Raw genomic sequence first — 15,751 nt, 5'->3', positions numbered from 1 at the left:
ATAATTTTTATCCTATTTACCTATAATAACAATTTACGTAATATTAAACAAAGTAATACGTAACAGTTAAGAAAAGCGATATAGAAATACTTATGTAATAAAGTTATAGTTTTATTTAAATATCACATTTGTTCAGTCTTTGCTACATTTTAAATTTATAAAACTGCAATAAATAAGCTTTTACTTTGAGAGAATACTATGTTTTAAAACGTTACACGATTTACACATTACAAAGTTAAAAACTATAAATATAAATATATTAAATTTTCAAAAACTAAAAGAATATACAATCTGTGCTGATAAATCTAAGATAAATACGATAAATAGAAACTTGGATATATCTACAATTTTAGAAAATATAGCCTTTTGAAAACAAGTTTGATCTTTCATTCCTTAGTTAGAGCACATTAATTCAATCTCTATAAATAAACGTACAATATAATATAATTTTACCGTGTGTCAAAGTTTTTCATCTCTGGATATTCGTCTAGCATGCAAACGAATACAACGTGGGCAATCTGCTTTGTTCTGTTTACACTCACTATGGAAACATGCGCCACACATTTCGCATCTACTGACTTTCGACAATTCCCATGGGAATATTACATCTTTGGAACAACACACTTCACACACGAATCCTCTAGCATGGCATAACTAAAACAGTAATGTACTATTAATCAAAATATGATTTATAACAAAGGCATAATATTAGCGTATTACCTCACAGCCTACAATATGCATATTGCAGACTTGGACTAATTCTTGTAATCTCATAGGCAGAATTCCGTACTTAACGTGTATTAGATCCTGAATGGAATATACATGAGGATCGCTTATCATAAAATTCGATTCTTTCTTTAATACTTCTTGAACACTGAAGGAATAAACGTAAATTTAGTAACATTTTATAGTAATCGGACAGATAAACCAAATTCATACCTTGTTGCAAAACGACATGTAAATAGGAAGTCTTTAAAGAAAAATAATTGTGTACGTAGTAATCTAGTTCTGTCCAATTGCTTTATACGTCTATAAAGTAATGGATTTAAATCGTTCACTTGAAACAATGGATCTGATGTCATCTGGTCCAATAGTCTGTATGAAAAGTTTGATACGGGATATCTATGTGAAAGTATAAGAAATAATTATTACGATATACGGGTACAATATAAACGATCGTGTATGTTAACTAAAACTTTTTGTACCTATTAAAATCCCATTTGGACAAAATTTTTCCTGGTATCAGTGCAACTTGATTAGTGTGACAACCGGTACAAAAATATCTACCTAAATATTCACAGTAACGGAATTTATTTGCGTATTTTACTGCAACTTTCATTCCACAGCCTGCGCATCTGTAATTCTGTTTGGCTATAAGAATTCGCCGTCTAAACGTAGAAATTCATTCACACTTAATTGTATACTTCCGTACATATAATATTAACAATACTATTTAAATCTGTATACTTACACTGGTGGAGGATGCGGTGTAAAAATAATTTGTGGTCTCGGCGGAGCCCATTCTATCGTTCCACGCAACGGAACTGTCTCTGAATTTTCTGCCTCGTCTGGGCTAATTGGCCAGCTTTTAGGTAATGGTAACAATCTCTGTGGTGCATCTCGTTCAGAGACAAGCCATTGTAATTCACTTGCCCTTGGTAATTGTTTCTCACTAAATCTACTAATAAGTGACAAGGCTACACCTTCTGCAGACATACTGCTCTCCGTTAATGTCGACTCTGTTCGGTGTGTAGGGGATGATTGATATAAATCTGCATCAGAATATAAAGATGCCATGGATATAGAAATTCCAGTATTTTTCAATTTTAATGCATTCCGCTCATCGTTCATTTCTACATCCTCTATATCGTCTGTAGAAATATTTTCAGACGGAGTATCCGACGAAGTTGACAAAGGACTAACACTTTGATCAGTAGTAGTAGTAGTATCAGTTTTTCCATCACTCAATAAATCGCGATTCCATGTTCTCCCCTTAAATCGCTCCTCCCGTCGTTGTCGACGCCTCAATCGTATTCTTTGTTTCAAACAGTTTATCTCCTCATCGCTTTCCTCGGCAACTTCTTCCATGAGGCTCCATTGCCTATTGAATTTTACTTGTTCAATGGCAGCTATCATTGCTTCAGAAACACTAAAGTGCGCGTTTTCCCTGTCTAATTCAGCATTGGCTCTAGAAAATTGTGCAGATGCTAAAAAGCTTGTCAAACTTTGGCCTTCTACTGGACGTGGAAAATATCCTGTCGCCATTGGTTGAACACTACTTCCTCCATCTTCCATGAAGCTTTTCTTCGATGTCCTGATGTCTTTCTGACCCTCGATTCCTGAACTCCACGGACTAATGAATTCAGGCGCTGATGCTGGCAAAAATGAATTCTTCCTTCTTGGTTCTTGACCTATTACAATTTCTATAGAGTCTGTTATATGATCATTCGCATCGGTTTCATTCAATAGAGGGGGTGAAATACGATATTCCGTTACCGTATTTATTAATGAATCTTCATAATTTGTTGTGTCAGAGTCATTGCTGGATTTCTTAACCGTCTGATTTTGTTTCATTTTACTTCTAGTTTTTGTCTTTCTTAGAGGTGTTCTAGGTCTTACATATAACTTGTTATCTACAATAGTGGAAGTAGATTGCTTTAATTCAGCATAATTTACATTAATTAATTTTGATAATTCAACCGAACAGATCTGAGACTCATTACTTCTATGGGAGCTAGTATTTGTAACAGCTAAGGAAGAGGGAGAACTTGTGCCTGGAATTGTATAACTTTTAGTCAGTGCAGAGAGACTATTCCAAGTTTTTAAAGGTATATCATTAACTTCTTTGAGATCTGTCTTATGAATGTTTTCTGCAGACTTAACATCATCTTGTTGGATACTCGCATTTTCTGATATCCTTAGAGATTCTAACTGACAATTTGCAAGGTGAATATTTCGGTCTCTTATGACACTGAAATTTGTGGTAGGAAAATGAATTGGATATGAAGAAGATCGTCTATGTCTTTTAGGGCTTGTTTTGGGTGAAATCCAAGAAGGTAGGAACTAAAACAAATTATATGTATATATATAAAACATGTGAATATCATAAGATTAAATATGATTTGACTAATTTACCAAAGATGGATCAATTTCTGTGAGTAACACAGGTTGACCTCGTTCAACTGCTCTCAAACATAACAGTGTAGCTTCAGCTAAAGTTTCTTGACACAAGAATGCCCATGGTTCAAAACAAGAAAGTAAATGTTTTTTATCAGACAAGAGCCATGATAGCTTCTGTGACAGAGAATGACTTTCCAAGCTATATTATAATATTTAAATCATGTTGCGTAAATATGTTATATGAATACAAGATTTATGAAATATAAAATTTCTTCATTTATTTTTGTACTTACCTTTTATATAGCCATAACATATCATTTTGTGATGTTATTCTTGCTGGTAAATTTGAAAGATAATCTTCAACTTCAGATAAGACAGGTGACACTGCTAAAGAAGGTTGTAGCCAATTTAATCCTTGAATGAAAATCCAACAGTCTGGTTCTCCCTTATAAAAATTTTTATTAGTTTTAACTCTACTCGGTATCAACATTGTGCAATAGTATTCCTCTTTAACGTTGTTTCATAGTTATCACTCAATAACATTAATTTCAATTATAAACAAGTGAAAAACAAAACATCTTGAATAGAAAGAAGAAAAGAATAAAATAATGTTTCTAATAATGTAATTAGATTTAAAAGATAGAAACAAGTGGTAGACATTATTAAATACAACTGATATAAACTATTCTATACAACGATATATCCCATCCGGGTGATTCAAAAGAAACGAGGAAATTATCTTACATTTCGATTAAATATTCGACAGCCATGCTTAAATATCTGCTCCATTATATTGTGAAGGCGATTTAAACCACCATAGACATTCCATACGTTTAAAACACCGTCGACTAATAAACCCTCGACGGTGGTCCGTAATTTTTGTAAAAGTTGCCATTGCTCTTTAATATGGGCGTCTTCGCACATAGTGGCGATCAGGAAATGTCTGTATATTTTCTAGAGAAATCGTGCCTCGTACGGTACACGCAAGAGAATTATTTATTAATTATTTATTATACTAGAAAACGTTAACTTATGCTCTCGCGGATATCCATCGAATGTGCTGTTACTGCACCAAAGTATTTCATTGTAATGTTACATGGTAACAAACAGGTTTACTTTGTATTCGTATGTGTCATTTGAGGCACATAGAGCTACGTAACTTCATTTCCTTGGATATTTTTAGTGACAAATCATATGCGATTAGGAAAATGTTTGAAAATATGTACTGCATGAAGTGTGATAACACGTATGACACTGATTAATGTTAGGTTAGAAATGGTTAGAAATTATGTATACGTGCAGTAGTACTTAAACGGTGAAGCCCAAATTGCTATAAGCATCGAGTTCCAGTGGCGGCACTAGAGATGGCGTGCGAAATCACTAACAGTGATTCATCACAGTGATCGCCGAATCACGATCACGGTCGTGCGTGATTTAACTTCATTCACGACCGTGATTGCGATTTTTTTATCTTGAGTGAATTTGCTCACTGCGATCGTAAGTCCTTGATCTTTAAACAGAAAAACGTATTCAATATGATTTTACGATGAATTACATTACTATTCGTGTTTGTAAAAATCAGTAGAAAAAACAAGAAATTCTAAAAGAATGATTTGCTAGGTAACATGTAGATTATAAATTATAATCATTAATTTATTCATTATTCTTCATTGTTTCTAAGTATTGCTTCATTGTATACGATATAACTCGAATTTTTGTTTTGATGTTAATATAAAATATACAGATTATGTGTCGCGTGTAAAGAACTGTTAGGATTCACAAGTAGCAGTTCACGCCATCTCTAGGCGGCACCCGACGGTGAATCGTACAGATTATCGAGTAGAATACATATATATTTTCTCATTGCCAGTATAAGTTCAATTCCTCTATGTTAAATGAGCTCATTTTAGACTGAGGATTTTATGCATTTATAGCATGTATGATTGTCTAACATTCATATTTCGAACTTAAGAAAACCCTTGATAAAGTACAAAATTTTTCTTTGGTTCTTCTTTCTGTAAACTTCATAAGAATTTCTATTTGCATAGATATCCTAAACCTACTCATTCCTACAAGTGACCTCAAATTATTTCACACTTGCTTTTTTTACTTTTAACAAAGCAAAAGCAAGCTATCACTAGTTCTTATCTAGTTGCGAACTTGTAACGAGTAAATACCGTATATGATGAAATTGATAAAGTTTAGAATAATGCCACCTTTTATTGTTGTGGGATAAAGGATACTGTATAGTTGACTTTCAATTTCACCCAAGTCCGTTTTTCGGATCATCCTTGATATACATTTGATATTCTTTAATCACAAAACAAAAATAAGTGATACCTTAAATAAAAACGAGATTATTGTAATCACACTACACTCTCCTCACTTCTAAAAATGGAACTCTGATTTCTATCATACAGGGTTGTAAAAATACTACATTATAATCACATACATGTATTTCAGAACTGTGCCCACAATTTCGACCTTTTCCATAGATAAGTCATTGTGAGAACTTGTACAGTGCAAAATGAAACGTTACTTTCATTTTAATACCATTCGCACATTTTGGAGCTTCGAGTAGCATTGATTAATAATATAATTAAAAGTCTCTTAATCGATTTCTCTGAATCATCGAATTTCCTTTCACGTGTGATGTCAACTTCATAAAGCAGAGAGAGGCCTAGTAAGTTATAATTTCAATATATACAATAGAAATTGAGTACTCTAAAACTTGTGAAGAGATTAAAAATTTGTCAAGCGATCAATGTACAGTCCGTGAATCGTAATTTTATGCACTATATCTTCAATGATAACTCGTTAACTCTAATAAATGTTAATAGGTAGGTCTTGAACGAAATACATTTCTTCTCCAGAAAGAACTTCGATAAGTCAGGCTATTTAGCAGAATTTCCACCGATTTCCACATTCGTTGCATAGCACAAAAGTAGTCATAGGTTCGTCAGCCGAACGCGTTTGTACTTGATTGTATGTGCAATTACGTTTCTTGCATTTGCCGCATTTCAATAAATCAGTTTTCGTTCCTTGCACTGTAGCAAGCTGTGCATCGTTAATTGCTTCCTTCTTGAATTGTTCTCTTAGCTGTTTTATTTCGTCACTTGCCATTTCTTCAGCAGTCATAGCAGCAAGCCGAGCGGGCGTTATCGCACCAGCGATGAAGTTGGTTCGGAGATTCGGATTTTTCGCGTCACGCAAGTTTGCAACCCGGCTTCGCACCTAAGAAATTTAACGATGAATATGTATAAAATTAAATCATATTTTCATGTGGATATATGTAAACGAAAAATGTAAATTCTTACCCTATTTTTGTATCTATTGTCAGTATTTTTAAATTCTGCATAAATTGCTTCCTCCAATTCCTCTGCCAGTTCCTCTGGAGAGGCACAACCTTCGATTGATTTTCCATCCACTCTCAAAGCTGCTGCTAGTAATTCTCTGCACTTAAGCCTAACAGCATCTGTTGTGGTAGGTGCAGGAAATGTGGATTGTTTCCTTTGAAAATCTTTATGAGGTTTTTCTTCTTTCATTTTGACATCACCATCCATACTATCCTTATCTTTTTTCTGGTCTCCATCATCTTTATTTTTTTCTGACTTATCATCTCTCTTCTTTGAACTGCTCGAAGAAGTGGAATCCTTTTCCTTATTTGATCCTGAATAAAAATAATTATCAATATGTAATTTAGATTTACAACTTTAGCATATCTATTCCAATAAATTTTATTCTTTACCAGACAAGAATTTCTTCCAATTTTTAATGAGAGTTTTGGATAGAGATATAACTTCTTCATCTCTACTAGATTTCCTCAGTGCATTTACTGTCATTCCAATACGGGTTTTGGTCAAAAGTTCTAAATCAACAGGCAGTTTCTGTAATACTTTGAGTAAGTCCAATGCTTGCTCTTGACCCTGTAATAAAAATATTACTTTTGGAATATACAGAACTCACTGATATTTCATAATATGAATTATGTATATTACAATGTGAACAGTTAGTGTACAATTAACTTAAACCTGAAGTAATTATTTTATTTTACTTTATCATTATTTATTATTTTGAATTTGATACATTGTTCATACATGTTTTCATTGTTCGAACCCATATATGTAGATATATAATACAACTACTAACTACTGCACACGCTTAGCCACTTCTGCATACTAAATCAGCATCATTATAGGTAGTTCCCGCAATAAATTTAACTCAAAATACAGTAACCAAGTATACAACACATACACCAATAAAAATTTCACAGCAAGAGCATAATTGAACTTCTACCAACGCTTTATTAAGTTAAAATTAGAATAGGTACTAGACACAAGTTTTATAATACGTTGACCGCCTTAGGTAATACAAACACCGCGAGTACACAGAGATTCGCGCGCAGAATTGTAACACGCCGGAACGACAATTTCTTCGGAAAATTGGCTCGTATACGTCGCATGAATAAACGATAATCATATTAATCGTATTTTAGCTCGAAAATCAGCTCCGTTTTCTCGATGAGCAGGGCCGACCGAATATGCCGAGCGATACACAACTATATTTTACTCACTTACTCACCGTCCCGTCACCGCTCGACATCTTGTTCAATTTCTTTTGAATCCGTAACACTTCCTCCTCGGCACTCATTGTGAAAATTTAGTTGATTTTACAGAAGAAACCAATATAAACACATACAATACACGGAGGAAGCGAACAACAAACTCCCGAGATACGTCTATAACCGTGACTTGCGATGGGAAGCTCGATACTGGATAGGCGACAAGACAACTCGTAGATCGTGGGGTCATGGAACCCCCGGAGATGGCGCCAGAGACCCTGTGTGATGAGAACGTGGGGTCATAGAACCCCCCGGAGATGGCGCCAGAGTTTTGAAACGTGATCCTTTATAGCTGTTGCTCGTACGAGTCTCGAGCTCGGTCTAATGTCGCTCGTGCAACTGTCGAAATTTGACTGACACTTGTACGACTTACTTGTAGTGCAGCTGTGCAGTCTGATTTGCGCAGCGAGATAATCACCCTGTATATCACTGTATACATATATATGCATGTACCACAGGTGGGTCAAATACGGTTCTCTTCCGGGTCTATGACGCACTTTTGTACAGTACTTTTACACTACGAATCGAATTCAATTATTGTGTCAAATGAACGAAAGTTAGTTTTTAAGGATATTGATAACAGTGTATCAAGAAAAGTATGTTCTCATTGACGAAAAAGGAGGATCAACGGTCTCATGTATTGATGCCGGTCTTCCTTAGTGCCTGTGCGATTCCAGTATCTATGCTATTTTGGACTGTAAACGTAGTCTATTCAACCTTTCATAAAGACACAGATAATCACTTCGAAGGTAAGAACTTGTATCTTATTTTTTTCGTTTATATTATTTTGTTTTTATACTCGAATGTTTTGGTTAACATAACCTCTTTTTTTCTCAGAGCACTTAGTGATATCACCATGGAGGTGGTTGTCTGCTGTTGTTATTCCCCTTTTGATGGCGTTTTGGGGTTTGAAAAAGAAAAGCCTGGATATCACTGGTGTTATTCTCGGTATGTAATAACGTGTTTTCTCAATTCTTTAATGAAAGAAGATACAGATTAAATGCAATTTGTTTATACATAGTAAGGAAAAAAGTATTGTATAAAATCTATTAGAATGATTATTAGGCATTGGTATCATTCAGAAAGAATAAGTATGTGTAGGCTTTGTTCGTAATCTGACCCAATAAAATGGCCATGACAAAAGTATAATTTAAAATGCAGAGCTAATAATTAAAAATGTTAAGTATTCATATAATTACGAAATAGGAGATTCTTATACATTTTCAAGTATAAGTGAACATTACGTTGCAGGATTATTCATGGGTTTTAGTCTGACACTTACAAGTTTTGCTCATCTGGCTTGTCTCTTCACATTCTTTGTTTCCTCTTCCAAGGCAACAAAATTTCGTTCTCACAAAAAGAGAAAACTTGAGGCAGACTTTAAAGAGGGTGGGCAAAGAAACTGGATTCAAGTCTTGTGCAATGGTGGTATGGCAACACAGTTGGCAATTTTGTACCTATTGGATGTTGGTTGTGGCGAACGACCTATAGATTTTGATAAGAATTACAGAAGTTCCTGGTTATCAATTGGAATTTTAGGTACATTTAACGAATACGATAATGTATATTTCATTTCATAAATCAGATTTTGCAGGATGTACAAAAGCCTCTGAAACAATAGTTTAATTTCTTGTAATTACCATTATTTAGGAGCTTTTGCATGTTGCAATGGTGATACTTGGGCTTCGGAAATTGGAACCGTTGTTGGTAGTCATGATCCTTTCTTAATTACATCAAGGAAAAGAGTACCAAGAGGTGAAGATATTGAAATAATAAGAATTAATGGTTCTTCAAACAGTGATTCTTATTTATGTTGATAGGAACAAATGGTGGTATATCGTGGGTAGGTCTTTTGGTCTCCGCGCTCGGTGGTTTGTTGGTGGGTTTGTTTCATTACTTAACCATACTATATACTGTAGACACGGCTATACTTCAATTAGCTGCACCACAGTGGCCTGTTATTATTGTTGGAGGTATTGGAGGTCTTCTTGGTAGCATCATAGATTCTATTTTAGGGGCTACGTTACAATATTCAGGTAAATTTTGTTTTACAGCATCTAAAAATGTATGTCACATTGAACCATAGTATTCGTAATTTCGCTTTTTCATGCAGGAATTAATGAGAATGGAATGGTGGTGGAACGTCCTGGGAAAGGAGTGAAATATATTTGTGGTAGACAGATTTTAGATAATCACAGTGTCAATCTTTTATCAAGCGTTGCTGTCGCGCTCACTTTACCAAGGATAGCGAACCTAATTTGGTCTTTGTAATATACATTTCACTCAACGAAGCAATGCTTAATTGAAGATTTAAATAAATATTGATTTCGGATGAAATATTTAATTGATTAAATATTGTGAAATTAGAATGTTTAATTAATGAGATTTTGAACCGAATGTATGTATATATTTAAATATTGAATTAAGGATATTTACAAAAATGTATCTTTTGAATTCAAAGAATAACCTTATATGTATATGTATTTCCGAATTATTAATAGTTAAAGTATTTTTGAAGATCTAAATAAGAAGGTAAAGTAGAATTATTTTTGTTTCATCAGTACGTTCACATTTTACATTAATTTTTTGAATTTTTTTATTATATTTAATCTTTAAATATTATTTTTGTAATATGGGGATGTACAATGTACAACAAATCAAATATTGATTTATATGTATTGGCTTTTGTAAACCGTCCATGTAAAAGTATGTATTATATCGCCATTAATACAGTCAAACCTAAAATATTTTTATTAATAACATTGTTCAAATGTTTGTTAGTTTTATTTATAATAATAATTTGTAAAATACACATTATTCTCCATTTTCCCGAAACACTTTTTCTTTAATATTCACAGCAGCAAATCCATCTGTTTTAAATGTCAATCGGGAGCGGTGAAATTAATTTTATTACAGGTACGAATGAAAGTTTTTTTAAGCTAAAAGTATTTTTACAGTTTTCCTGCATGTTAGCTGTATTCGCCAGAACGGTACATACAGTTGTGGCAAATTTATCTGATAATCATTTTTGCATAAAAGTTACATAAAACTGGTGTGCTTTCGAAACATAAATATGTACAAAATTAACATGGTACTTTATTATTTCATTTTGATTTCTTTTTCTATTTTTTTTTAGAATTGCTTAAAATGAATTTTAAAAAACGTAAATTAAACTTCTGTTATATTCATTCTCAGTAATTCATTCCTTCTCGTACGTTTCTCATTAATCAACGTTTCATTAAATTAAATGTTTTTAACAGAACGCTACCATAATGGTGTTAGGGGGTGAGAAGAAACACATATGGAAGTCACTTCAGAAATGCATGTTAGTAATTAAGGAAGAAACATATTTTCATATTTACACCTTTTAATATTTCATCTAATAATTAAATGTATTGTATGTACAATAAATTCCTACACTCTAGGAACTATGATTTGTTTTTGATAGTGATCGCTTTTAACATGCATTTTTGAAACATTCAGTATTTTACCTGATTTTTACATTATTTATATAATATTCATTTGTGCGTAAAATAGGAATTTTCGTAGCCATTAACTTGAAAATTCTTGCCTTTCACGTAACTATTAAATAACAGTCAATAAATTATTAAATTATTTCCAGGTTGCAGTGTGCGTTTTAATGAACGATTGTTTGATGCGTATATTACAAAATTAACTATAGTCTAAGAAGAAAATTTATAATTGAGCGTCTAAGAATGTATAAATATAGAAAAATTAAGTTAATCAAATCAGTGTTGATTGAATTAAGTTATATTCATTCTAAGAGGCTCAATTTTTTTTAACAGTTATGGCAGATGTAATACCACGTCTTCTAATAAATTATCTCCGAAACTTACGTATTATTTTAACGAAGTACAAACTTTTCGTCTCGGTAATATTTAATTTAACAAAGTTGAACGACGATCGTTTATATACATATTATTCAACAATGCAACATACATACATAAATATAGAGATTATACTCTTTATTTGCATGTTCCGTTTCAAGTTCGCTCCAAAAATAGTTTAGCGTGTCAAGAATATCTCCAAAATTTCTATAAACGAACCTTACAGTAATAATAACGTATTAATTGCGATCGCTCTATTAATATTTTCAAATGTACATTTATTCATTTTAATCTTTATTTTTGAACAGAATTTTGCAGAAAAAGATTCTAGAAATATTACGTAATTTTTAATAGCATTTACTGTGTTTGCGATTTGTGGTCTTCCGTTTTCTTATGTTTAGTACCGTATCTTTTTAATTTATTATTATCTAATATACAAACTCAATATCACCATGTTTATCGTCTACACTCCAATTGCTTGCAATACCTAAACAGATTAAATGTCCCAAAGCAAAATTATTCAACTTTCAAATTATACTCCTTTAGGTATCATTTCTCAACACAATCTTTCATTCATTCTCAAAATCCTTTAATTACAGCCGTACTTTCGTTTCTTTTAAACAACGTGAACATTGTATCTGCAACCGGTCAGCCTGGCCGCCTCGTTGATCATTCCCTTCAGCTCATAAAATCACAGGGTGTACCGTCAGAGATGACCGAGGCTAGCTTGGTTCTTCACTATGATCTTCAAAGATGGCGCCTCTGAATCAAATTTTCCCGCGGAATACCGTTCGATTACATCGCCGATTTCCGTTCGTTCCCGATCAGTGTTGCCAGATTGGATGATTTATCGCAATTTGGGCGACTTTTGTTCTAAAATTGCGATGAATTTTTTGAAGAAATCTCAATCCTCAAACTGGGCGATTTCAGGTTTATATTATATATTTTTATCAGCATCTATTCGATCGAAAATTGTTTTGGCTAGTATAACATGTTTCAAGGAAAGCTGTAAGATGATTATACCTAATTTTTTGTCAACCCTTTATTCCGAGTTTTCAAGATCACCTTCAGTTTTTTATAGATAAAATTTTGTTATGTCCATCCCATAGCCGATACTGAGCCTTAATTAAAACGATGTTCAAAATAGTGTCCATCAGCTGTAATCCCCTCGCGTAAACAGGTAAGAAACGATTGCTTAGATCTATTTACGACTTCTCCATTGATGATTAAGTTTCGACACTAACTTTCGATCGAACAGCTAGCAGTAGAATAATCTAATCTGATCACGTTTCGTAGTCCACCCTATATATGTCTATTTTCTAAATGTATCGTACTAAAATAGGTACTTCAATTTAAAAATCCCACATTAACAGGACCTTCAAAATTTTTCCAACATCACTATTCCGACTTTGGGCGATTTCAGACAACTGTATTCGCGAGAATTTTCGAAAAAAAAACTGGCAACACTGTTCCCGATCCCAATTCTTCTGCCCAAGAAATAGTCCGATCTTCGACGATGTTAAGTCGCGTCTCTTCTACTGCTGGTCACGTCTCTGTACAGTCCGTCGTCCTTCCTCGGCTCCCATCAACACTGCGTTTGCTCGGCGAGGGTCAACGAGTCCTTGGACTTGACCAACAGACGTGTGTGATTGCTGAGATTATTGACGGCGACCAGTTGCACCGTTTGCCGACTGTCCACGAGCTTCGCGTCCGTGTGTTCCAGAGGCGCGGATGACCGATAGTCACACCTTCTCCTCTCCCGCCATCGGACCTGCGGTCGAGCGGATAAACTGAAACAGTCAACGTCCCACAATGGACTTGACTCGGGGCACGTTGCGTCACTGGCACGACACGGACAACTCTCGCTCGCTTTCTCATCCTCTCTCTCTCTCTCTCTGTACATTCTCGCTACTTCGTTAGTAGTTTTATTCTACCGTATCGGGAACGTGTTAAGTAGCCGCGAGTCGACATGATTAGTACCGGTTAGCCCAGACTTGTACAGTCCGCATCGCACCATTGACCAGCCGTGCATTTGTATTTCTACTCGTTGGACGTATGGTCGCGGTTGTCTATTGTGGGTGCTGATTCTAGAGACGAAACAGGCGCTGAATGAATATATACAGTGGACTCTAACTATATTGCCACGCTGGGCACTTCCCTTTCCCCTTCAGCTTTTGCGCAGGGACTGGCCGAGGCTATGACGATAGAACTTAGCATGGAGGGGGCTCTGAACTGATTGCCATTTTACTCCCCTACAGCCCCGACCATGGCAATATAGTTAGAGTCTACTGTACACCGGCGAGCAAACTAGGCTTCCACTAGGGGAGAAAGTAACGTATGGAAAGGGCCTTCTACCACTTGGTATTTGGAATTACTGAAATGTATGCTAAATTAATAAAGGTTTAAAGGTACGTATCCACTTGTTGCGTATCCTCATATGATATCACTACTGTATATTAATGTGGGTGGGCAAGCGTTGTATCGTTGCGTATGATGATACGATACGATACGATACAAGGATACACAATCAAATGGATATGCACCTTAAGAGTGCTTGGTTCGTTTGATGTGCGACGAGCGACTAGACGTTTTGAGAAGAGACATAGCGTGGTCGTTAAGTGAACTGGGAACCAAGATTGTGGTTTGCCCCTTGTAGACGAAGTATCTCTATTTATTCTACGCCAATGATTATTCTAATATAGAGAGAAATGACGACATTGCAGATGACAATTGGAGTGTGCAGTCTTCTTAGTAGCTAAAAAGGTTATTGTTTGTTACTATTCTCGAGTTTACGAGTTTTAGCAGGCTAGGGTCACTTCTGTAGCAGCGTTCGAGGGGGAATGGACTCTTGCTTCTTTCGTCTAACAGTAATTGCAACATTTTTCATATGGAATTGTGGGATGTACCCGATTTCGCCTTTAGACAACTGATTGGCTACCATTTGTACATCACCCTATGTGTGATTTCTGCACGTCCAGTAGATACTGACCCCTAATTTTTCTCGAATTAGTCATCAAGAAGGCGTGAAAACATCGAATGTCCATTTTACGACCACACTATGTTCTTTTTCCCGACTACAGATACTAGCTTCGGTCTGATTCAGAGCTGATGGGATAACTGTACTTGGATCGAAGACGGAGCTGACTCGAGAAACCTTCCACCATTCATCCTTATAGGGGATTCCGGGGGGCGAGGCGTCTCTCAGAAGTTGCGAGGAAGTTTCGATGGCTAATTCAAATTTCATCCCCCCCCCCCCCTGGAAACTGTGTCCAAAACGGGGAATCGACGATATCGAACTGGTCCAATAGAGAAGATATACTAGTCCCCTTCGACCGAAAAGTTGGAAGAACTCTTAAGACAACTTTGTCATCGATCCAGTTACAGTTGCGTTAAGCCGTATGAAGAACTGGAACGTGAAACGATAAAAGATGAAATGTAGAAGTAAAAGCGAAAAGATTCTTTGATGCTTATAGTCCAAGTGATCGCTCAAAGCCATTTTTTTGATTATGAATCGATAGCTTAATAGAGTGATTGGACAAAAAAATAGGGTAGGGAAATCACATTGGCTTCGAGGGACCAATTAAACTTCGTCTATTAATACATTTGTGTATTGTCACATGTATATATATATTCGTGGAATTGGAATGAAAAGCTTTGCTAATTTGATTATTCGGTGGAAATTGAACGACAGAGACCGATTTTGCGATACGCTACAAAATCTCACGAATATGGCCGAATAATACATTATCGAGGCTGAATTAAATCACGCATGCAATGCAGAAAAACATTTTACGGTGAAGTCATGCGAACACTCATAATGGACGGTTTTGTCTCTTGGGCGCGATTTTACCGGTCACGAATCTATATCAAGTTCCAAAATAGATGGGGGTGGAGGATATCTGTTCATTCGTCGGAGTGATAGTGTAATTAAAACGGAGTGCTATGTACAAAGCAATCTTCATGATTTATTACGATATATGGGTCACAGTCATTTTTCACATTTCGTTCCACGATTTACATACCGGAGAACGTTCTCCGGGTTCTCCATCTCCCAATAATTTAAACAAACTCACGCGAAAAACAGTCAACGTTATTCCAACGATATATGTATTTCTTATAAATTTAGCTTATCGTAGTTGTTCAACGAGAAAAAGGCAATTTT

The 15,751-nt window shown here is 35.0% G+C and overlaps 4 protein-coding genes across 4 annotated transcripts in view; 1 reads left to right on the top strand and 3 right to left on the bottom strand.

The window, feature by feature from the left end:
• Nucleotides 1-459: 459 nt before the first annotated feature.
• On the bottom strand, nucleotides 460-4,350 carry LOC107191052 (run domain Beclin-1-interacting and cysteine-rich domain-containing protein). The gene is made up of 8 exons (XM_015579998.1): nucleotides 3,865-4,350; nucleotides 3,414-3,565; nucleotides 3,136-3,319; nucleotides 1,472-3,063; nucleotides 1,206-1,388; nucleotides 940-1,122; nucleotides 721-874; nucleotides 460-654 (listed from the first exon to the last, which is right to left on the bottom strand). Exons 1-8 carry the CDS (start codon nucleotides 4,042-4,044, stop codon nucleotides 460-462), a joined length of 2,823 nt encoding a protein of 940 aa, XP_015435484.1. The 5' UTR covers nucleotides 4,045-4,350.
• Nucleotides 4,351-5,883: 1,533 nt separating this feature from the next.
• LOC107191095 (transcription elongation factor S-II) lies at nucleotides 5,884-7,843 on the bottom strand. The gene is made up of 4 exons (XM_015580049.1): nucleotides 7,702-7,843; nucleotides 6,869-7,046; nucleotides 6,438-6,790; nucleotides 5,884-6,354 (listed from the first exon to the last, which is right to left on the bottom strand). The coding sequence occupies exons 1-4, from the start codon at nucleotides 7,768-7,770 to the stop codon at nucleotides 6,019-6,021; spliced, it is 936 nt and encodes a 311-aa protein (XP_015435535.1). The 5' UTR covers nucleotides 7,771-7,843; the 3' UTR covers nucleotides 5,884-6,018.
• A 484-nt stretch (nucleotides 7,844-8,327) lies between these two features.
• LOC107191103 (transmembrane protein 19) lies at nucleotides 8,328-10,024 on the top strand. The gene is made up of 6 exons (XM_015580056.1): nucleotides 8,328-8,490; nucleotides 8,579-8,689; nucleotides 8,993-9,280; nucleotides 9,392-9,496; nucleotides 9,562-9,777; nucleotides 9,855-10,024. The coding sequence occupies exons 1-6, from the start codon at nucleotides 8,340-8,342 to the stop codon at nucleotides 10,010-10,012; spliced, it is 1,029 nt and encodes a 342-aa protein (XP_015435542.1). The 5' UTR covers nucleotides 8,328-8,339; the 3' UTR covers nucleotides 10,013-10,024.
• A 3,150-nt stretch (nucleotides 10,025-13,174) lies between these two features.
• LOC107191115 (calcitonin gene-related peptide type 1 receptor-like) overlaps nucleotides 13,175-15,751 on the bottom strand; it is a 147,276-nt gene continuing 144,699 nt past the window's right edge. The window contains 1 exon segment of the mRNA XM_015580069.1: nucleotides 13,175-13,360. Coding sequence (XP_015435555.1) covers nucleotides 13,175-13,360 — 186 coding nt within the window.

The sequence above is a fragment of the Dufourea novaeangliae genome, unplaced genomic scaffold (assembly GCF_001272555.1).
Source record: "Dufourea novaeangliae isolate 0120121106 unplaced genomic scaffold, ASM127255v1 scaffold221, whole genome shotgun sequence".
NCBI classification, from domain to species: domain Eukaryota; kingdom Metazoa; phylum Arthropoda; class Insecta; order Hymenoptera; family Halictidae; genus Dufourea; species Dufourea novaeangliae.
This window is presented reverse-complemented; position numbering and strand designations above follow the sequence as displayed.